The 22,771-nt window shown below is 45.0% G+C and overlaps 1 protein-coding gene across 10 annotated transcripts in view; it reads right to left on the bottom strand.

The window, feature by feature from the left end:
* Positions 1-6,331: 6,331 nt before the first annotated feature.
* Jade1 (jade family PHD finger 1) overlaps positions 6,332-22,771 on the bottom strand; it is a 79,231-nt gene continuing 62,791 nt past the window's right edge. For all 10 annotated transcript variants that reach the window (XM_023719463.1, XM_023719459.1, XM_004635003.3 and 7 more), the window contains 3 exons: positions 19,851-20,372; positions 14,586-14,703; positions 6,332-10,118 (listed from right to left, as the gene is read on the bottom strand). In XM_023719463.1, coding sequence (XP_023575231.1) covers positions 9,211-10,118; positions 14,586-14,703; positions 19,851-20,372 — 1,548 coding nt within the window. In that variant the 3' untranslated portion in view covers positions 6,332-9,210. The remainder of the gene's footprint in view (positions 10,119-14,585; positions 14,704-19,850; positions 20,373-22,771) is intronic.

Raw genomic sequence — 22,771 nt, 5'->3', positions numbered from 1 at the left:
AGAGAGAGAGAGAGAGAGAGAGAGAGAGAGAGAGAGAGAGAGAGAGAGAGAGAGATTCTCTTTATGCATTCATTTTTTGATGGCCAAATAGGTCATTTCCATAGCTTACTAGAAATCATGCTATAAGCAATGGTCTGCGTGCATCAGCATAATATTATGTCTTTAGCTTTTTCAGGAAGTTACCCAGAAGCAGTATACCTGGGTCAATTGGAACTTGTAGTCTTAAGTTCTTTGACGCATCTCTGCCTTGATTTCCATAATTTCCAACAACTGTGACCAGTAGAAAATTCTTCCCTGTAGTGAACAGTAGTGTCTCCTGCCTTCGTTCTGCGCTGTACTACTGAACAAGTTACAGCGTATTCAAGTGGCTGTTTTCAGTGTTTTGAAAATAGTGTGCCCCTGTGTGCTTAGCAAAAATCTTCATTTGCTGAGAGCACTCAGGCGTGAGACCTTCTGCTGACCAGTCACTGGCTCGGTGAATTATAAATTGCACATATCCACTTTGCTCAGTCAGTAAACATTAATTCCCTTGTAGATCCTGACAGATGGGGAGAGAGTAAGTGATCCTTGTCTCAGGGTGGAGGGACAGCTGCTTAGGCTCTCTAGGTATGGAGATGGCTTGGACTGTGCTTCTTCCCCACTCCCAGGGAGATTCTGACATTCTGTCTTAGAAAGCGCTATGGTTAGTGATTCATAAAAATATACATATGTGGGCTGGTGAGATGGCTCAGTGGTCTAAAGCACCTACTTGGAACAAGCTTAGCAAAGCACAGGGACCGCGGTTCCATCCCCCAGCACCACATGCCAGCCAGCCCCGCCCCCTGGTGGGCTGAGCTGGCCACACGCGCACACACACACACACACACACACACACACTAAATAAATAAATAAACTTTAAAAAAAAGATTTTAAAAATATACATATGTAATACTTCTTATCAGTGTTTGATATGAGAAGACCTCACAAACATGTACTAAAACAATAAGAAAAACATGAGAATTATTGTTCTACAGTCTATACTTCCATTAATGTAACTTAAACATGTTATTTTTTTTCAAAAGTTGAACCGCTGACAGATACTGAGCATATTGTCAACAAAAATCCTGTCTTTTTACTAAGCTAAATCTTCATGCCAGAAGCAGCAGTGTTCGTATATCTAATTCGGTAGTATGGTTTATTAGTCCTGACAATAAGAACTATGTCTGTCTTACTTTGTTCACTACATTTCTTGCACCCCAGTTTCTGATTTACAGTGAATGCGACCTCCAGGCTTGATAAACATGCTCCCCTGTTGTTAGGCAAATCATTGGAAAGATGAGGAGCACTCTTAGTAGTTTCTTAACTCATGCCTCCACCAGTTCCCTTATTTGGTACCAAGTCAGCACCTGTCTGCTAGTGTCATTTAACCTGTCTTGAACCTGATCTGTATCGTAACCTATTAGGTTGGTACTGTAACCTATCCTAAGAACACCAAGAAAGACCCAGCCTTCTACCTCATAACATTTATTTACACTATACTACTGGTATTCCCCAAACCTAGTAATACTGTCCAAGAGGAAAACTGCTAATAATTAGTTCCATATAACATCCTAGTAGTCAATGTTCTTTAGATGTTTATAAAACCCTTAGTTTGCTTGATAAAGCATCATAGAAACTTTAATAACTTTAGTATATTTTCAGTGGTAACACAGTCCTTTTTTCAAATAAGATACCAGAGCACATTATGACTGATGTATGAGGAAAGGCACAATTGCTTAGATCTGTGAAGACTGAAATTTGAGACTAGTAATTCCTTTTATGAAAACTATTCCAGAGGATAAAAGAGAGTGAAATTTACAGTCGTATTCCTCCAATACCCAAAGGACCCCTTGGACAGTCTCTTCCTAGATCTGTGATGAACCTACTGAGCTGTGTTAATCATACATGCTGTTGAGAGTGTGCCAAGTGCTGGGCACTTGCATTTCTCATCCCACGGGATCCAACACCCCTACCTGGGAACTGTTACCCACTATTATCCGTTCTTTTCCAAAGTTATAAAGAATGGTTGGAGTTAAATGGTGTGCCAGGGGTCACAGAGTGGGTAAGTGGCACAGGTGGGCTGCAGTCCAGACCTGCTCAGCCCACACTGCCTTCCCCTGTACAGCAGTGCATCTTCAGTTTACAGAACCCAAGTTCGCCACCACTCTCAGTTGCCCATTTGCTGACACTGATCGGGTTCTCTGAGGAGCCTGGGATAGAAATTCATCTGGGTCAGGAGTCTTCAACTGCCGTGAACAGCTAGAGGCAGTCACATATTAGGTGACTTTCCCAGTGTCTTCTTTTCAGTTCAAGGATCAATGTCTTTGATGGAAAATGTAAATAAGGATTTGTGAGAATTCTGTTCCATTTTTTTAATCTCCAGCCTCATAATAAGTTTGACTTGTGAACCTTAAATCTTGTAATCTGTGTTTATGTTTCAGGTTCGTGTTTTTGTCTATATGTTTGCTTTGCCCTTTGACCCTAATCCAAAAAGCACTTTTAGTTGACAAGGTACCTATCCACCTGGAAACATCCTAGAGAAAAAAATCTTCACTACTAATGGCATTTGATAATTTTTCAAACCAAGAAAAGAAAGTAGTCATAACCTAAAAGTAGTATAGCATATAAATCTAGTTAGAAGAAATTGTAATAATTACTTTCTTTGAAAGTTTTCATATTTCTTTGATGAGCTTTACTAATATCAGTCAAAATCATTAATATATGTTAAATATATTTAGTAATTGTAAAGTGGCCAATATATTTGTATTATTTTATCAAACAAAGCATAGTATTTTAGACAAGATCAGGTGCATTCAGGGTGGTATGGCCATAGACAGCATAGTATTTGAAAGTATGTTCAAAAGGTAATAGCAGAAGCATTGGATATTAAAAAATTAAAATAAATAAATAGCTCTAGCAATTTCAGTTGAAGCTGAAGCAAAGTCAAATTGATAAGAATAAAAACTGAATTGCTGGGGCTGGGGAGATAACTCAGTAGAATAAGTGCTTGCCTGGGAAGAGCAAGGTCCTGAGTTCAATCCCTGGTACTGCAAAAGACAGCAACAATAAAAAACAAACAACAGCTGGGGAGATAGCTCAAGGGCATAAGCGCCTGCCTGGGCAAGCCTAACGTCCTGAGTTCAATCCCCAGTACCCCCAAAAAAACAAACAACAAAAAACTAAAAAAAAAAAACAAATTGATAAGAAAAGGAAGTCTCCTGTTCAGTGCTACATAGAAGAAACTGGAAAAACTTGCTTCATGAAGAAACTGTCTTACATTGGCAATAATTTTGAAATTAAAGCCATCAGCCAAATAAATGAATAAAATAATTAAGCCACAACTATTAATAAATGTACTACCTACAGCTCAGCCATATCCAAGCCAATGAGAATATCAGGGAATGCTGATAACATTAAGAATGACGGTACGGGGCTGGTGAGATGGCTCAGTGGTCTAAAGCATCTACTTAGAACAAGCTTAGCAAAGCACAGGGACCGCGGTTCAATCCCCCAGCACCACATGCCAGCCTGCCCCGCCCCCTGGTGGGCTGAGCTGGCCACACACACACACACAAAAATAAATTTTTTTTAAAAAGGACAGTATGCAGTGTTTTTATTTTTGCTAATTTGGCACTGCTTAGTTATAGAGATAACTGGATTTATTAGGCTCTATTCTTGACTTGAGGGTTTTGCACAGCTTTTATTTATTTATTTATTTATTTATTTATCTATCTATCTATCTTGTGGTACCAGGGATTGAACTCAGGACCCTGCACTTGCCAGGCAAGTGCTTATTCTACTGAGCTATCTCCCAGGACCCAGCTTCAATTTAAAATTTGAAAGCACTTGTCCTATTTAGAACTCTTTTACATAATTCTTTGTAACTTTCTAAGCACTGCATCTAAACAGAGGGAGAATTAAATTATTGAGCTCCTGAGAGTACTATTTTCTTTATTCCTATGAGCATGTATTTTACCTGTGAATATGTTACATGAAATGACTAAATTACCTCCATCTTCCCTAGAATAAGGACTGACCATACTGCTTGCTGTCAAATTATATTCATGGTCTTCAGTACTTACGATCACATTCTAAGCAGAAGGTATTAGCTTCACTGGATAGAATTCATCAAACTAACACTGCTCTCTGTTGATTACTTTTGCATGCCAAGAGGCAGCAGGTCTAGGGCTCAATCTCAGACTAGGATTGACCCCCAACTCTTCCAGTTACCAACCATGAGAACTCTGCCACTTAACTAACCCTGAGCAAACCAGTTTTCTCTTGTGCCTCATTTTCCTGCACATTGGAGAGATAATAGAGCCATCCTCATGTGTTAGAAGACTAAACAGATTAACATACCTATCTATCACCAACTGGTCTACCATTCTTTTTATCAGTGCCAGAAGGTCCCCTTAAAAGCTGTATAGAATGACAATCAGCTCTTGTTGCAGAACTGCAGAGGGAGAGAGTATTGGCAAAGTTGCAGCTAATTACAGGAGGGGTTAATTTTGGCCCAGCTTGAGTCAGGGAAGCCAGGTAAGAGGCAAGAAAGGTGCTGTGAGCCGAATGGAGACAAGTGCTGGCGGGCTGAGCCCACGGCAGACCCGGGTGGGGCATCGTGGGGAGAGTAGACCTGATCACCGTGATCCTGAAGGACTCCCAGGTCTCCAGCTGGGATGATCTTCTCTAAACAGAAAAACATGTCCCCTCCCAGGCACCCCTAATTTGAGAAGAAATGCCCCAAAGCAGTCCATTCAGGAAGAGCTGGAGCAGATAGCAAACTCGGCAATGTGGGGGCCAGGGAGATAGCGCAGTAGGATAAGCACTTGCCTGGCAAGTGTGGGGTCCTGAGTTTAATCCCCGGTACCACACCAAAAAAAAAGGTTAATGACCTGTTTAAAAAAAAAAAAAAAAAAACTCGGCAGTGTGGAGAGCAGCTCAAGGCAAGGAAATGGATGGGATAAAGTGTTAGTTTTGCTTTTATCCCCCTTCAATGACCAGGCCAGGAAAGCACTTCTCCTTGTACTGAGACAGCTCATTCAATGCAGTTCTCAGCTGTAAAGGGAAATCAGACAGGTTTCAGCCTTGAAGTTAATGGCGAAGTTCATTCCAGATGGCTAATATTTTAAAGGTAGTAACCGCTTGGGTGGAAAACTCGAGGGTGAGTCGCGGGCCACACCTCACATCCCAGATTGCAGAGCTGCCAGGACAGGCCCTTTGCTTGGCTCCTGGGGTCTTAATTTCCCTGGGGAACTCTTGTGGTTCTTCAACTTCAAAACCTTATAGGGAGAAACATTTCTCTTTGGTCTGACTCAGAGCAAGCAACAAAGAAGTAAATAGTCACTAAGAAGGAAGAAAAAATAAACAAGGTTTCAGCAAACTGTATAATTTGTGGTTTTAAAAAAAAAGCGGCCAGATTTTTGTAAAAATTATAAATTAGAATAGAACAATAGTGTTGCCCTGTTGTGCTGCCTACTAAGAATCTGTAGAACGTGCAAGCCGCAGCAGTTTCACTGTCCCCAGTATAAAGACAGGAGCAGTTCAATATGCTGAGTGCTACATGTAGTGCTTATGTAAAAGACTGCTTCCAGTGAGGAAAACTGAGAACTAGAAACTAGAATTAGACTTTGTTCTGCCGTGGCCACAGGCTAGTCTGTTGGACAAGTCTTTTTTGAGGAAGACAGATAAGCTCTCTTCTGTGCCCTTACTCTAAAATTTTCCTTGGGATGAGGAGGTTGAGACAGGGTATCACTTTGTAGCTCAGCCAGTCGTCCTGACTCTGCCTCAAAAATTATTTTTAAAGCATTTGCAAATACAACATTCACTTCATTCAAGATGTACAGTTTTGCCACACAGGTCATCAGTTAACTCAACATTTGAAAGTCAGTAACTTCTTCCTAACATACCATTTACTGCCTGCTACGTCCTCTGTGAAACACTCTATGAACTTTCTTTAAATACCACAACAATCAGTAAGATACCAAGATACTACCCTGTTTTACAATTGGAAAAACTGAGGCTCATAAGGAGTCACAGAGCTGGTAAGCCGCAGTTGAACCCTTAAATACAGACAGGGCTTTGTGACCCTAAAGTCCCTGCTGCTTCCACAGTTAGAAGGCTCCAGGTAAGGAAGACTGGAATCCAACCAACCTCTCTGGAGAAATTTATCAGCACAGAGTCAGCACGCCGGCCCAGTAAGCCTGGGCTGTGATCCACAAGCTTTGTAGGCTCCCCACCATACTAAGATGTGAAATAGTAAACAAATATCTTTAAACATTTAGCAAAAGCAGATTTTAAAAGACACTTCAAAATGTATTGCAAAATGTACAGCATTTATTCACATACAGACAAAAAGGCACAAATTCTACTAAATAGTTCCAACAAAAAAATACAGCTGTCCTCAACTAGTTTTATAAATACTTTCAAAAAGGGGGTAGAAATAAATACAGGATTGGGCCATGTAATATAAAATAGTCATCTCTACATATACTTTGTTTAATTTCTGATTTTTAACTCTTCATGCACCTTTTTTTTTCAATTTTAGCTGAATGGACACCAAGCTAGGCACATAGTGAAAACCCTCTGTACAAGGTTACAAATGTAATGACAGGTTTGTCCATCTCAAAATAATTGATTTGTACACAATACATAAAACCCTTCGTTTAGATTTTGTGTTTATAACCTAACAAATGACATTCCAGGCAACTTTACAAAAGTTTTAACTAGCCTACATTTTGACATAATACACTGATCATAATCAAAGATATTTTCTTGGTCAGGATGCACAAGGAAAGATTTTTTAAAAAGGACAAGAAAAGAAAGCAAATGTTTCCATACTAATAGAATGTGAGCGGGTGGGCTGGGCTGGTTGCTGCCCTGGCCTCCGCTTACAGCGCTCCCAGCACGACGTGAACCTAACTTACAAAGCTATCACTCTTCTGGCAGAGAATCCGTGCTCCGTACCACTTGCATCTTGAGCAGGGATAAAGAGTGTGGGCTTTTATTTTTCTGTGTTTTGTTTTTTGTATGGGGTTTTTTTGTTTTTATTTTTCTGTTGTGTTTTGTTTCATTTTTTGGTTCAGCATAACTTGGAACATTTGAAAGCTTTTCAACCTAAATGTGGGGAAAAAAATAGGTAAGGCATTATTCTTGCACAAAACTAGCATTCCTCATAGTGCAAATGAATCTGATACCTCTTAAAATGGTGAGAGGTCATATACTTACTAGATTAATTTAGATTTCTCTCTATGGCTTCACAAATTATCCCTCTATAAATTCTACTCTTGCCCAGAGCTGTTGCTGTAATCAAAAGATAACTGTAGAGTCCAACCTTCTCCTGTGTCCAGCAAAAGGTTTTCGCTCCTACGCAAAATCATCTACATTATTCTGTGAGTGACTGTACACAAACCTGGATTCATAAGAACTTTCTAGTATCTGTAGCAACAAGCTGATCTGGACAGCAATCTTTCAAAATGAGCCCCATAGCTCAAAAATAGTCAATCTAAAAACCTGGGTCATTCTTTCCCCTCCCCTGAATTAGCTACTAAATATACTTGAAAAGTTAAGACTTGGTTTGAAAATGTCGTACATACACTGGGGATGCATCAGATCTACTACTTGATCATCGGGTAAAACTTGCATAGCAAGATGGAATTCAATAAGCCTTTTCTCTTGGTGACAATCTGGAAGACTTGAAAGTTAACTACAGAACTCAAAGCAGTATTCATTACGTATTAGAATGTCCCTGCCACATGGAAATAGATGTACAAATAAATCGGATATCTGAATACTGATATTAACAAACCAAAGGGTAACTTTAGGGGAAGTTGGGCTTCTTCCAAATGCCCATAATTCTAAATCTCATTGCTATTTAAACTTTCCTTCTCTTTGATTCACAACTACATTGAATTCCAAAGAAAATTAACAGGACCTTAACACTATCCACTGTCTTGATACATGTGCACTACAGTGAGTGCAAAAACAGAACATTATACTCAAATTTAATGCTAAATTTATTATTGCTGATAACTTACTAGTTATTGCCATTTGCTATTAGAAAATCCAAGTTACAAATTAAGAGTTTAAAACTCTGACTTCAGAAAACCTATTCAAGGGTACACTTCAGTCTTTCCTGTATTGGTCAATGTAAGAACTTATCACAACTTATTGCCTCTCTATTGTTATAAATATAACCTATTTCACTTTTTTCTTTTTTTTTTTCCATTTTTCTTAAGGAATCCCATTTATGATAGAAACCCGGATTCACTAACATATGCACTAGCGACTGCTCTGGGAAGCATGCGTCAGTCTGGAGTTCATCCCGTGAACTTGAATAGCCATTGTATTGTCGGAAGCCTGACGGCCAGGTCTTGGCAATGGCTAGGGAAATCCCCAGCTGGCCCAAGACCCAGTGGTGAGGGAAGAAGGTCAGTGGGACTGGAAAAACTGGACCCTAATTGCCTGTCCTCAGAGAGAAAGCTTTCCGAACGCCTTCACCCCACCAGACTTTCATCCACAGCCCACTCGCAGGCTTCCACCAGCTAGGCCTTTGCCCCTCGCTGCAGCAGCTCTTCCCTGTCCTTTCGGTTCTTCCAGTAATGACCTTTTTAAAAATTCATTCTTCCCTGACTGCTATATTTACACATGAATTCCCTAGTGTTCCTGAAGCTTCAGAGCTGCTGCCTGTATACTATTAATGCAACAAAAACAGCCTTGTGGGCCAAAACAATTTCAAGGTCTACCACAGTCCTAGCAAACAAGCTTTATGGGCTATAAATGGTACATGAGGGTATAAATGGCATTGATTCATTGTATAGAATTCTATCTCATTCTGTATATCCAGGTAACCAAGAGTTTGTGCTTTGGGAAGAATGCAGAGGGCAATGAAAATTCATGAGGCTTACGTAAGCCTCGCCCTCTTCAAAACTTAATTCATTCTTGGTTTAGTGTTTAGCTCAGGTTCTAATCTTAGTGTCTTACAGCTACCATCTACTCTCCTGTTCCCTCAGTGAGTTGCAAATAACACAAACTTCTCATAACAATGACTTATAAATGACCCTGGAAAAAATTCAACTTGAGTAACAAGTGAATGTGTCTGTGTATCTCAGGAATAGTATGTTCTGCTTGTCCCTGTATCAGAGCTCGGCCCCTGCACACCCACAGGCCCACGTGCTCCCAGCGCCACCGCTGTCATCAAGAGGCCAAGATGCTTCTCCTGATGATGTCTGTCCTCCTGCTGATGGTGCTGCTGGTGTGAATGCATTTCTTTTCCGATGTTTCGCTCTCCGAGTCACTCATTTCTGCATCAGGGACATACCCGTCATTCTCATTGTCGGATTTTAATTTGCTCTTTGCCCTTTCCTTGGCTGGAACACGGCCTAAGCCCAAGTACGGGTAGTCTGAGTGCTGGTGGCAAGCCCCCTCGTGGGCCTCTCCCTGCTGCTGCCGCTCCCCCTTCTTTGGAATCCGGAATCCTCCCCAGTTTTTCACCGGGCTGGCAGGTGTGGTAGGCACTTTGACTGCAGTCTGATTATAGTTCGCTTTGATTAGGGAGCCATTGCACTTGGGCGCCACCTCCTTCCTGGCACCGGGTGCCGAATGCCCCGCTCCGGGGGAAGTGGCCGCTCTTGTGTTGTCCAGATGCCTCTGAGACACGTCTGTGGACCTGAGAGGCTTGTGACTCTGTTTAAAAGGTTTATCCTTGAAGTCTCCTTTAATGAGATCACAATGAAAACGATTGTCTCTCCTTTTCCCGTGGTCTGGCATCACTGCACCGTTTCTCGGTTGTGCTGATATGAAACGCGCTTCGGCAAAAGTCTTTTCAAAGCTCAGGAAGCTCTCCGGGATGGCCAGCCCCTCCCTGCCGCCACGTGGGTCTGGCTGCTTCGGCAGGGCCTTGCCCTCGCTGCCGGAGCTGCCCTGCAGCGGGTCTCGCCTATGAGGCTTTTTCAGCGGATGAACCAAGGAAGTACCCATTTGTTTCCTGAAGAATGCAGAATGCCACTTCAAGTCCTCTATCTTGGGAGCATCAGGGCCCAGCGAAGGACTGTTAAACAAAAGCATGTTTTCCAGTGGCGAGGCAGAGCAGGAAGAAGGCACACCTATGCAGATGAAAGCACAAGTAATGGTTACAGAAGCACGTCCAAAGGAAGAAAATTCTAGGCCCTCAGCACTGCCTAATTTATGGAAACCCCAGCAACAGCACACAGCCACCCAGTTTGTCAAAATCTGATTTTTCCAGTATAAAGATATCACCTGCCTGAGAATCTATACTCACTCAATGATACATTTTTTTTTCTTACAGCAGCTAAACTCACGTTAGTTTTTCATGAAACTGTGTCAAGGACGACATTTCCCTTCAATCACAACAACTAATCTGATTTTCAAAATAACTGATCTGATGTGCGTCCAAGCAGAAGTCGTCAGTCCGTCAGAGCTTGCCTCGTCTCCCCCGCCTGGCCCAGAGCAGAGCAGCCGGTGTACTGAGTGCATGTGGCTCCCCCGTGGGACGTCTAGGGGGCTTGCTCCAAAGCGAGCCCTCTGAGTGCACTGAGAATAACCACATGTAAGTGTGGGAAATGAATGAAGAGGGAAATTGTAAATGGCTCTCGACACATGGAGAAGTGTTCAAAACCCCATTCAGTATCATGATGTGAAAAATCCCTTTGTTGCAAATGAACTGTCATCCAATTGAAGGATAGGTTAAATGTCTTCTTTGTTGCAAATCACAGTAAAAAGAAAATCCACAGAATGACTAGTAAAAGCTCTTATTTCATTAGAGATATGACTGAAAAATAGTGAATACTTAAAATTTTTAAATACATATTACAATAAGACACATTGCCATTAATCCCCCTCAAAATATTTCTCCTCACTTCAAATACATTTCTCCCAATATTCTTGCCACTTGGTGGAAGTTCGCATGCATGAATATCTTTAGCTGCGCTGCTGTGGCCACCTTGGTGTCTTGAGTGGATTTTGAAACATTAACCTTTCACGGTCAACTTGACTTTGGGGAGGGGGGTGAGGGTACAAGCGGATGCTTTGTGAGGCGCCTTGCCATGGACGGCACCGGGCAGCAGGACCCCGAGCTTTTCATCAGACCTCATCAAGACATTCACCAAAGACTTCAGAACTGCTTCAAAGTGTGACAAGAACAACGGGCTAAGCTTGCTTCAAGCAAGGGCAGTATTCTGAGGCGGCTGAGTACCCGTGTACACTACTCCATCATTTATGTAAATTTAAACATTCAGCACCTATGCTGATGTCCACACAGTGCACATTAAGCTGTCACCTAACCTGCATGCTGATATTTCCTACTGTCCACACTTGTGGATGCCAGTCATGACCGAGCCCACTTCACTGCCCACTTAAGAATGGCGATCACTGCCTTGGAAACATTAGGTGAACTGACAACATCTAGACCTCCTCAGAAGGACCACATTCTGCAGCAGCCTCAGGAACATCCAAAAGAGCAACTGTCATGTTTTCTGCCTCCCAAGGGAGCCCAACCACCAGGGGAACACGGCTGCACACCACAACAGGAGCTTCGTGGACACTGCTAGCGAGCACCCCCTAGGAGCGACGCTGAGCTCAGAACTGTGGCCACAGGGCAGGCAGGGCCTTTTGTATGTACAGTCTGCTGGTTTGGAAACGTGTTTCCTCACAGTCACTCACACCACATTGAATCGCTGAATCACACACTATCGAAAATGGAAGGGTGAAGAGGGCCCAAGCTTTCCCAGCCTGGTTTCTAACATGCTTGATGAGGAATCCATGTCTCCGAAGAGCCTTTAAGTTCAGATTCCTGGGGGCGCTGCTGCCCGGAGCACGTTCGCCCAACAGCACCCTGCCCGTGCTCAGAGCTGCACCAGGTCAGAACCACATGCTGCCCCTGGCATCTCCTCTGCTCCCTTGAAATTCTCTCTCACCAGCCAGACCGACCTTGGCCATGAATAAGAACACAAGCAACATTCTACCTGGAAAAGAGGGGTTTCAGTGCATCGCGCATCCCACAGGAAGAGGGATGGCACTTGCAACAGCTCCTATTTCGTAGGCTCTTCTCGGCATACAAGGAGGATTTGTTTGCCTTTTCTAGAATAGCAGGACCTCAGATCTGCATTAAGGTTCTGTAACTCAAAATACTTCCTTAACCTTCTGAGGACTCTCACTCACACAGGTACAAGCCTTGGACATAAGGCACAAAAGCTGCCTGCAGCACCCATGCAAGATGAGTGAGCAAGCCGGTCAGAAATGCTCCTTTCAGCTTGTGGGCAGAGGCCATGGCTCACTGGGGAACAGGAGCCACAGGAAGCCCCCAGCAGTACCACAATGCGCGGGCACAGCCCGTACCCGGGCTGCCCGGCGGCTCAGCTCAGGAAGGAGTAAAGCAGAGAGGGCAGCGCGGGCAGCGCTCCGGGGGCAGCATCTGAGCTAGACTGCTCTCGCCTACGACACCTCACTGGAAAACTTTATCTTAAAAGTTTTACAAATGAACTCCAAGCTCTAGCTAAAGATACACATTTGATACATCTGATAAATATTTAATCTTAGGGATAAAATATCTGAAACAGTGTCAGCAGGTTAATGTCACTAAACTGTGTCACACTTCAAAAATATTACAAATTCCCTCCCCACTTTCTGTTTGCTCAGCTGACCAAGTCACTTCTAGTCACATACCTGGTTAGCTGTAACACAGAACTCTGGTGTCTTTTTTCTTTTTTGTATTTTATGGAAGGGTCTACAGGGTGTTCAGGGTCTCACCACCAGATCAGACTCGTAGTGATCTGCCTGTTTACAGCCTCCCAAGAGCTGGGATTGCAGGAGCGTGCCACCACGCCCAGTTTCAACTGCCATCTCAGTGCTCCCCTCACTCCCGGGGGAAGGGGGCACGGGGCCGGCATGGCAGGCCCAGGGATCAAACCCAGGCCCCTGTGCCTGCTTGCAAGCACTTTAATGTAACACGGAACTTTGGATTTCTTTTTTGGTGGAAGCAGGGATTGAAGTCAGGCCTTGAGCTTGCCAAGCAAGCGTTTATTCTGAGCCATCTCCCCACCCAAATGCTATTCTTCTTTTTTTGTTTGTTTGTTTTTGTGGAACTGGGGATTTAACTCAGGCCCTTGCACTTGCCAGACAAGCACTTATTCTACTCAGCCATCTCCCCAGCCCCTGGAACCTTGGATTTCAGCACTGACGTTATAACAGCTTCTTTGCTATTGTGTATCATAATATCTGAGATAAGAGACAAAAAGCCACAAATACAGAAAAATGAAAATGACTAAACTATGACTCTGTACAGTGCAAGCACTAGGAACGCTGTCACCCTAAAGGCAGTTTGGGGTGAATGGAGACTGCTCAAGGTAGCCCTCGAAGCCCAGGCTGAGACCCACCTATGCCGTGACTCCATGGCGCCACCCAGGTCACCTCTGGGAAATCCTGAGGAGGTATTTAGCGCTCAGTGCTAAGGAGCTCGTTAGAGGTCAGTTCTCCATGTGAAAGCTTTTACAGAATAGAGGAATCCCAGGGAAGCGGAACACCTGGCCCAGCTTTGCGTTTGATCTCCAAGTAACCGATGTGTTCTCCAGAGCACAGGAAGACTACTATATCCTAGTCCTTTTTCTAACTTTGGCCAGCTCAGAGAAAGGCACTAAATGCAGGAATCCTAGTACTCTTGGTCAAGAAGAGCCAAAATCCCATCTACCTCAAAAAACTCACTGTGCACACTGTCTAGGAACTGGGACACATGCTGTGAATCTGAAGATATATTTTCAGCAGTTACAGGTAGATCCAAAAGATTTAGGACTGGGGAGATAGCTCAGTGGCATAAGTGCCTGCCTGCAAAGCTCAAGGTCTAAATTCAATCCCCAGTACCAAAAAATTATACTCTATAAATAAATGTGTATAGGTATCTTCATGAGAAATTTACCAAGAGCTTTAGAGCTGGGTTGGGGCCAGGGAGATAGCACAGTGCCGCAGCACCTGCCTGAGCAGCACAAGCACAAGGTCCTGAGTTCAATTGCCAATACCAAAAAATAATAATAATAATAATAATAATAATAATAATAATTAGAGCTGGGGATCATAATCATAGCTCAGTGATAAAATGTTTGCCTCATATGCCTGAGGCCCCAGGTTTGAACCATGGGACCACAAAATACATTTAAAAAAAACTGATGCTCTTGTGTATGTGTAAATAAACTGTATATATGGTATTAAAATCTGTATGTTATTGTTTCATTTGGGTCCTATGGCAGTTTGAAGGGGTAGCTTGATGTGTCACCCATTTTACATATGAAGAAACTGGGAGGGAAAAGGAAGAACTTGTGTTTAGCAAGTAAATAGATCCTATGGGACTCAACTATTTGAGGCCAAATTTATAGCTCTTTCCACTATAACATAATGCTTCTTCTAATGCCTAAAGGTTTTCTTTAAATATGAAAGCCTGTGCCTCTTCAGTTTTTCTATAGGGCAGATAAAAGAAAATAAGACACATTGTTTTCTCCTAAGGGTAGTGTAAAGGCTTACAAACCTCTGCCCTACATTTTGACCTACCAGGGCTTAATCCATACCTGAAACTCTTTCTTGCTCCAAGAGCTTAGTGTAAAGATTGAATATCTGTTCCTGGACTTTGCACACAGATCGTTTAATCTTTTCCCTGCGGGTCACCATGTAAGTGAGGTTCCGAACCTAGAATGTAGAGAATAAAGATTCTAAGTAAGCAATTCATGGCAACAGTATTTCGGTGCTTTTCATTTTCTTTACCCGAGACCTTGGTTCTAGTAGGCCCCTGACAAACATTTGAAATCAAAATGTATTTTAAACATCTTTACCCAATCTCTAATCTTTTAGATAGACAAGGATTCCATTTAAGTCCTCTCCACATAGGCTGCAGCCACAGGAAAGAAGTTAGACTGGGGAGGGAGTACAGCACCACACCGAGCCCTGCACCTCCTCGTGCCCAGCCCCTCACAGAGGCTTCTGGGTCCCACATACACCTGAGACCTTTGCTGTCTGCCAACATCCTCATCCTAGTCACTTCAAAGCCACCTCTGCTGCACACAATTAAGCATCTCCATTGCTAGACCAGAACAAGGTCACCCCTGTGGGACCAAAGGGTGACAAGGACCCAAAACAGCTCCTGGTCAAGTGGACACTGCACTCTGAAGCACTTGGAGGAGAGGGGAAGCCCTGTGCGCTCCAGGGGAATGTCCTTCCCCCTTCGCCAGGCAGCTGCTGGCTGGCTTCCCCAGTTCCATAAATCATCTGTGCTCTACTCCTGATTCATTCCCAGCTGGAAAAATCAAGGGCCGAGCACTCCTGCTCCAGCCGATGCGACCCCCTTAGCTCGTGTGTGTGGTCAGCAACAGTCTCTACTCCACAGCAGACCCTCCAGGCACCATCACGCCCCTGATAAAGCACCTGTCAGCCAAGAACCAAAACCTCAACAACTCGTCACTACACCCCACTGATCCTTCAGTCCTAACTGAAGTCTACTGGTAAACCTATTAGGTTGCATGGGTCTAAACACACGCGTCATACGTAGCACACCACTCACACGGGTACCTTTCTTCAGGAAGATGGGGCTCACCTCAGGTGACCTCGGTGGCAGCAGTAAGTACAACATGACCATGGATGGCCACTGAAACACGTGCCTTAGGATGACCTCCTCCCCCAACTTTATGTGGACATAGTTCAAAGATCAAATTTTTCTTCTCTCACGAGGATGGCAAAAGCTATACTCAGCCATTTCACTTTCTGGCCTCAGGATGGACCCCTCTCATGCCTCTCAAGTTTTCAGACTGTGTTGTACCCTAACAGTGCCAGCTGTTTAAAAGTACACAAGACACCAAGAGCAACAGCACAGGCTAGCTGGCTTTTCTGCTTGCTCCACAATGCAGTTTCATTGCCCAAAGCAGGAAATGCCATAGGAAGCCCTTACTGACCCTAAAAGACGTACCTTCCTGCTCTCAATACTTCACATTACTCTCTCAAAAAGAAAATTCTCTCCCTGTCCGAGTAGACACCATGTTGATACAGTTCCCCAGGCTAAGGTAGATCCTGCAGCGTACCCTTGCAGCACCGAGGAGTATTCTCTCTTTGTAAGTCCTGTTCCATGTGGGGCTGGGGGTGGCTCTCACATTGTTTGAAATTACTGTCCCACCTATATGAGATGAAAAGTGGAAACTCAGAAAACAAGAGGCCAGACCTAGGTCCTTAAAAAACAAATTCAAGGGCCGGGGAAATGGCTCAGTGGAATAGCGCTTCCCTGGCAAAAGCAAGGGCCTGAGTTCAATCCCCAGTTCCACCAAAAAAAAAAAAAAAAAAAAATTCAAAAATTCAAGGGCCCAGGGAGATAGCTCAGTAGAATAAACACTTGCCTAGCAAGCACAGGGTCCTGAGCTCAATCCCCAGTTCCGCAAAAAAAATCAAAATAGAAGGGGGAAAAAAAGAAAGCTTTAGTAAATAAGGAAGAGATGAAGGGGAGGGGAAAGAAAAAACAAGCAACAAGGTATGTGTATCACTACATGTATCTAAAATGTCTCAGTAAAATAAAAAATCTGTCAAAAACTAAGCAGAAATCTGACTTTTAGAAATAAGAAATGGAAACAAATTCTGACATTCAACTCAGATAGACAGCAGACATTTGTATCTCTTAACTGAAAATACTCATTGAAATAGAAACATGGAAGCCAAGGAACCTGAGCTTTGTATATTCAAATTTTATCTTCCTGGCTTCAGTACTTCACCCAGGCAAGGCTTCCCCACAGCTCAGTGGAAAAAATCCTACTTGTATGCCCCATTGCCTCTGATGAGAACTAAATAAAATGCAAAACACAAGGGCCACACTTCCCAACTGGAACCAGCCAGCCAGACTGGTCCAGTTTGGACTGACCACAGAGCACCAAGCACCCAGGCCTGGCCTGGCCTACACGCCCGAAGCAGTGTCTGCAGCTCTGCTCTAGAGCCAGACTGCAGCTTACCCAGCCTTCAAGCATGAGCTCCGTCCTGCCGCACCCTCCTCACCCAACTTCCCACTTTCCTTTCCTGCAGCTGTTGCAAACCAACCACCTCCCCAGCCCTGGTGTGGTTTCTCCTACAGTCACACTTTCCCCTAAGACAAGGGTTCTCAAATAGGGGGAACCTTGAAACATAGAATAGTAGCCTAATTCTGACCCCAGCCTGCACCTCTGAAACTTCCCAGTAATGTTACCCTAGAACAGTTCCAGTGAGTTTTCTTGAATCCTCAACACTACAGCTTAACAAGCATTCTCTCAGTGACAACTGTAGCCTCAGTCTCACCTTGAAAGGTGACTACATCCCTGTCCACAGCAGTCTGTGTGCAGCAGAGGCCTGCTTTTGTCGGTGCTAGTGCTCATTTCTGAACTCATGTTTATTGCATCTTTTTAAAAAGAAGCCTAGGGAAAACCCAACAAAGAGGGAAGCGGCAGCCTTGGGAACTCAGTGTCATCACCTGCCACACCTGTAACCGGTCTTCCTGAAGGTGTGGGTTCCCAAGTCCTCTTGAACCCAATCCTGCTGGAGCTGCTAGCCAGGGGTCTCCCACCTCACAGTATGCATTCTCAGGGAAGAGTAATCCTATAATCATTCAGGGTTGTCTGCTTTGCTAAGGCAGGCTACTCATCGGCCAGCTTAGGGCTGACCACATGCGGGATTCTAGTCACGTCTGTACCTGACTCCTGAGTGTCTGTCTTAAACAGACACTGTGTGAATTAAAAACACAAACACACTCGTAAAGGTAACTTCCACCCTATCAGCCCTACACTGATGAGCCTTTGGTCTGGGTCACAAAGTGTCAATTACAAAGAACTATACAATTATCTGGGGCAAGGGGAAAACTGCAACTTTTTAAAACTTCCACCATCACAGGCCTTGGAGAAAGTTTGGGGAAAACACACTGTTCATTCTAATCAGTTCATTTTAAACTGACCCCAAGTTCCCCTAAATCTCATAGGTGTTTTACCTGAGTAAATGCGCTCGAGTAAAATGCCACACATGCACACGGACACAAAGCCTGGTTTATTCCCTGTTTCTCATACATCACAGGCATTGCTCCACTTAAAAGCAACAGTGACGACTTCAAAATATGTTCAGAATTTAATTATAAATGTATGTTAATCTGAGTAACTTTTAATACAAAAAAGAGTTAGTACACCACAAGCATTTTCTACACTTTTATTTTGTGGTGATTGGGAGACAAACACAGTCCAAACATCAGCCTTCTCATCTTCCCCTCCAAGGGCTATCTGACTCCACCCCAATTACAGCAGGTGTCAAGCTGGGACGGTAGCATCCACCTGGATTCCAGTTTATCCTTTCGAATCCCTCATCACTTAAAACCCCACATGCATGAGGGTGAGATCTTCTTTACACTCACCACCAGGGGGCGTGCGGGAGCAGGACCACTTCCCCACCTGCTCCCACTCCTGCCCCCCCCACCTGAACCTGCCCCCCAGCCCCAGTCTTCCCTTGGCCTAGGAAGCAGCACCACAAGAGCTGGCAGTAGTGTATATACTAGGAGGGCTCCTAACGAGTATCTAAAAATACTTTCACTTCTACCCCGTCTACCAGGGCCACGCAGGTCTCAGATCTGGATCTTTCTTCTGCAGTCTACTCTTTGCCTACACGCTCATTTCAAATCATCTGTGAGTCAGATTCCCTGGCAGGTGAATCACTCCCCACTAATAAGCGAGGTGCTTGGGGGAGCTGCATTAACTGTTTCAGGCCACTTGGGTGCATTTCTGTGCACGCTGCTTCAGGCCAGAAACCTCAAGCCCATCTCTTTCGCACTAATGAATGTAATCAGTAGTCAGGGGAGCTGGTGAGGAAGGGCTCTAAGACACATCCCCAATTAGCAGGCCTCAGTCAGAAACCACCTCCAGGGATGGTGACCCTGGAGAAGACAGCCCACTGCTAATTACTCCTGCCTCGGAAAGGGAGGTCCACACTGGGACTCCAAAGGTAATGCAGAGGGAGAGGCACCCAGCGGAGAAGGGCAGGTTGGCAGCTGAGGCTCCAGGCAGCCGGTAGCCACTAAGCTCAGTGACCTAGCAGTGTGAAAATATAAGAGATCTGCAGTGTGCTGAGCAGTCCTGGGGCCTCCTCAGGCAGCTGATGCCCCTGTGCACCAGACAGACCCACGCCCACAGACACAGACCTTGGACAGACAGGCACATGGGATCCACACTACGCACGCGCGCACACACGTGACCTCGGGGATGACAGCACCTCACTGCCAGGAGTGCCCTCGTATGGGATATGTGCATGTGTAATTCACCACCCACAACAGCACCCACTGCCTGCTCTGCTCCACGACTGTGCTGAAGCCAGGAGTCAGCCGGGCGGCAAAGGCAGCCAGCGGGCGGCAATGCTCAGCTCTCCTCAGTGTGCCCTTCATCAGTACCTCACCTTTCCCTACCTCTGCCCCTCACCCATAAGTTAAATCCCTATTCTAGTTTTCAAAATTAGTCTGTAAACAACTGAGTCAACCCCTCGGTCACTTTCCTAGGGCTCAGTTCCCTTTAGTTCTATAATGAAGGGAGAGAAAGACACCCCATCTGATCTTGCAGAAGAGCAAAGGTTAATGGGAAAGTGTTTAAAGAAAAAAATCACCAAGAAGCTCCCCACTCTGGGACAGTCTTGCACATGTGCACAATGAGTTACCAGCCCAAGAATATGTTTGCCCAACACAACCTCATGCTCGGTGTGTACAGGGCTGAGAGGAACGACTGGCTACCATTTCTTGCTCTGGGCAAGCGTTCGCCTCTTTGATCTTCTTCTCTAAGTCATTATAAGGTGTCAGTGTCAATCATTACCCTCTCCAGGTCCTGCCGCAGGTGCGTGAACAGCTGCAGCCTCCTAAACAAGACATCCTGCTCCCGTTTGGCTAGATTGTCCTCTTCGTCTTTCTTTGGGGTGATCAGAGGCTTGTTGAAGTTGACCTTCCGCTTCAGCTTCCAGTACTGGTACAGGAAATCTACTACTTCCTCAGGCAGCCGCAGGGCCCTGGCCACGTCCAGCAGGTTAACAAAGGTGTAGAACTCGTCCTCCAGCTGCTGCAGCTTCTGCTTGCGGACGCTCACCCGGTGGGCCTCCTCCCGGTTCTGCTCGAGGCTGGCATAGGGCTGCAGCGGGTCCCGGGGGGAACACGCCGGAGCCCCATTCTCCTGGGCGGCCCCCTCGCCAAGGCTCTCCTCAGGTTTCCTGTGGGAGCTGTGCTTGGGGCAGTAGGACTTGAACTTAACTTCATCATTCTCTGCCAAGATGGTCTTCATTTCCAGGCCTCGATCAAAAGCACAAGTCACGTGGAAGGCTGTGCGGCAGTTCTTCACCGAGCACTGGGAAGAACAAGCAGGGGAGAGAGGGGCCGTTAGGGAACAACAGAAGCCTTTCCACGTCAGGCACACCACACACACATCATCGGAAGCCACACCAGAAGTGTGTGCTGAGACAACACTTGACAAGGATTCACCCCAGCACATTCAAGTGCGAAGGCTGGGGATCTGGAGGAACTCTGCAAATGAAAGCTTTCTTAAACCAAACCATCACTCTTAGAAGAGCAGCCACATCCAAATCCCCTCTATGTCAGGCATAAATGGCACTTGTAGCTGAAGGGGCATGACCCTCAGAAGAAGTACTCAAGAGAACATGTGCTCAATATGCAGAGGGTACTTGGAGGCATTACTTGGGATTTGTGCTCTTTTTGTGTTTATTTGTAAAGTTGGAACAAGCAATCTCCTCAGGACAGATGAGGGCTGGTCAGTTTTCCAAGGAAATGTGATGACTCACTCCAAAGCCCAGCCAGGAAGGGTCCCAACACAAGTAGGAAAACAAAGGGTACATTTCCTTAGGGCAGAGAAGGCAAACAGAACAAGAGATTGGAAGAACTCATCCCAACGCAGAATGCTGCAGGGCAGCTCTGCAGCACGCGGAGGCCCTGAGCGCCACACCTAGCAACTGAAGGGTGGCAGCGGCAGCTTCAGATACCACTTCCTGTGGGCTCAGGGAGGTCATCCACAGCACTGCCTGAGCAGGGCTGCAATTTACTGCCTTTGATCCAGATGACAACTCTGGCCTAGCAGGAGCAGAGCAATTAACTTCTCCCATCTGATCTCACAAGCAAATCCCTGGGAGGAGGCTCCTCTGGAGGGCTGAAGCCAGACCCCTGAAAGCATCCCTGAACTGTGTGCACCCAGACAATCCCTGGCACTTGGTTCTGCAGAGAGGACCAGGACCTACTCCCTCACTGTCAGCTGCAAAGCTTTATTAAACTCACTCAACAGACCCTGAATCACAGAACCTCGGCTGGCAGAGGCTGGCGCGGGGCCTTCCCCCATCATTCTGGTGTGCAGAAGGTGACTCGCTGCCAGAAGAGGACTATCTACTAAAATGCCAGCTCCTTTCACTAGTTCCTCATTGCAGCCACCTGAAGCACATGAAAAAATTTGTAATCTTATCTATAAATAACCTCAATTCCAAAAAATGTGTGAACACACACACACACACACACACACACACACACACCCCTGGTCACTATTACTCAAAGGCAAGGTGCTCTTCCCTTGCAGCATGTGGCCAACGACAAAACAGAAGTGGGAACAGATGACTGAGACACTATCTGGGTCTGGCTTACACTATGCTTAACCCAGGCGCTGCACCCTCAAAGAGAAGGGCTGCTGCAGAGTATTTATACAGGGCTTTGTAAAGACGCCAAGTGGCCTTCCTTTGGGTCTTTCTATTCAGGTTGACTCAGCAAACAGATGTTACAGAAACATAAACCAGAGCCTTCACAGCTGCAGCCATTTCGGGGAGAAATTCTTTTAATAAAATCAATCCATTCTGTGAAGATAGGAAAAGTTGTCCGCCTTCCTTGGCCTCTCCTTCAAATTAATGTTCTGGGAAAAAGAGGTCAACGCCAACAAAAGTCACTCTATCAGCTCTCCTCGAGTCAGAAACAAAGCTCCCATCTGCCCACCTCTTTCAAACATCCGTTAAGGGCTAGGACTGGTGTGCTCAGGAACAGGCATGGACTCTACACTCCCAAGAATACTGGCTAATGTGGAAGGACACACACGCTAGCCATTCTCCTGGGTCCACCACGGCTTGCTCTGCATGGGTGATCACGTGTGCACACCCACATATGCATGTGCGCACACTCGCACCACTCCAGCACCTTTCTGTATCTCTCCTCCATTCACCTTCACTAACCCAACTCTCAGGTCAGAGGTGTTCTCTATTTTAATAAATAGATCCTATTTACACACAGAAAGTTCTTGCTGCTACTTCAAGGTTCCCAGCCAAATCCCACCAGCTGCCTCATGCCCCACCCTCTGAATATTTCTATTACATTTCAGATTCTCAAGCACCAGTAGAAACGATAACAAAAATAGAATTTGGCTTGAAAAAAGCGGGAAAAAAAGAAACGTATCGAAGTACATTGGTGCACTCATGTAATTGCCACACTCTAAGAAGCTGAGACAGGAAGAGCTCAAGTTCACACCACAGGTGAGCAATTTAGCAAGACACTATTTCCAAAAAAAAATTTTGTGGTGCTGAATGGATGGAACCCGGAGCCTTGTGCATGCGAGGCAAGAGCTCTACCACTGAGCCATGTCCCCAGCCCCCAATTTAAAGTGCTGGAAGTGCAGTTCAGAGGTACCGTTCCACAAAAAATTAGCCAAATAGATACCACCAAGCAAGGGCTTTGAAACCTTATCGAAATATTTGTTTCAAAATG

Source organism: Octodon degus, unplaced genomic scaffold (genome assembly GCF_000260255.1).
Source record: "Octodon degus isolate 3935 unplaced genomic scaffold, OctDeg1.0 scaffold00068, whole genome shotgun sequence".
Lineage (NCBI taxonomy): Eukaryota > Metazoa > Chordata > Mammalia > Rodentia > Octodontidae > Octodon > Octodon degus.
This window is presented reverse-complemented; position numbering and strand designations above follow the sequence as displayed.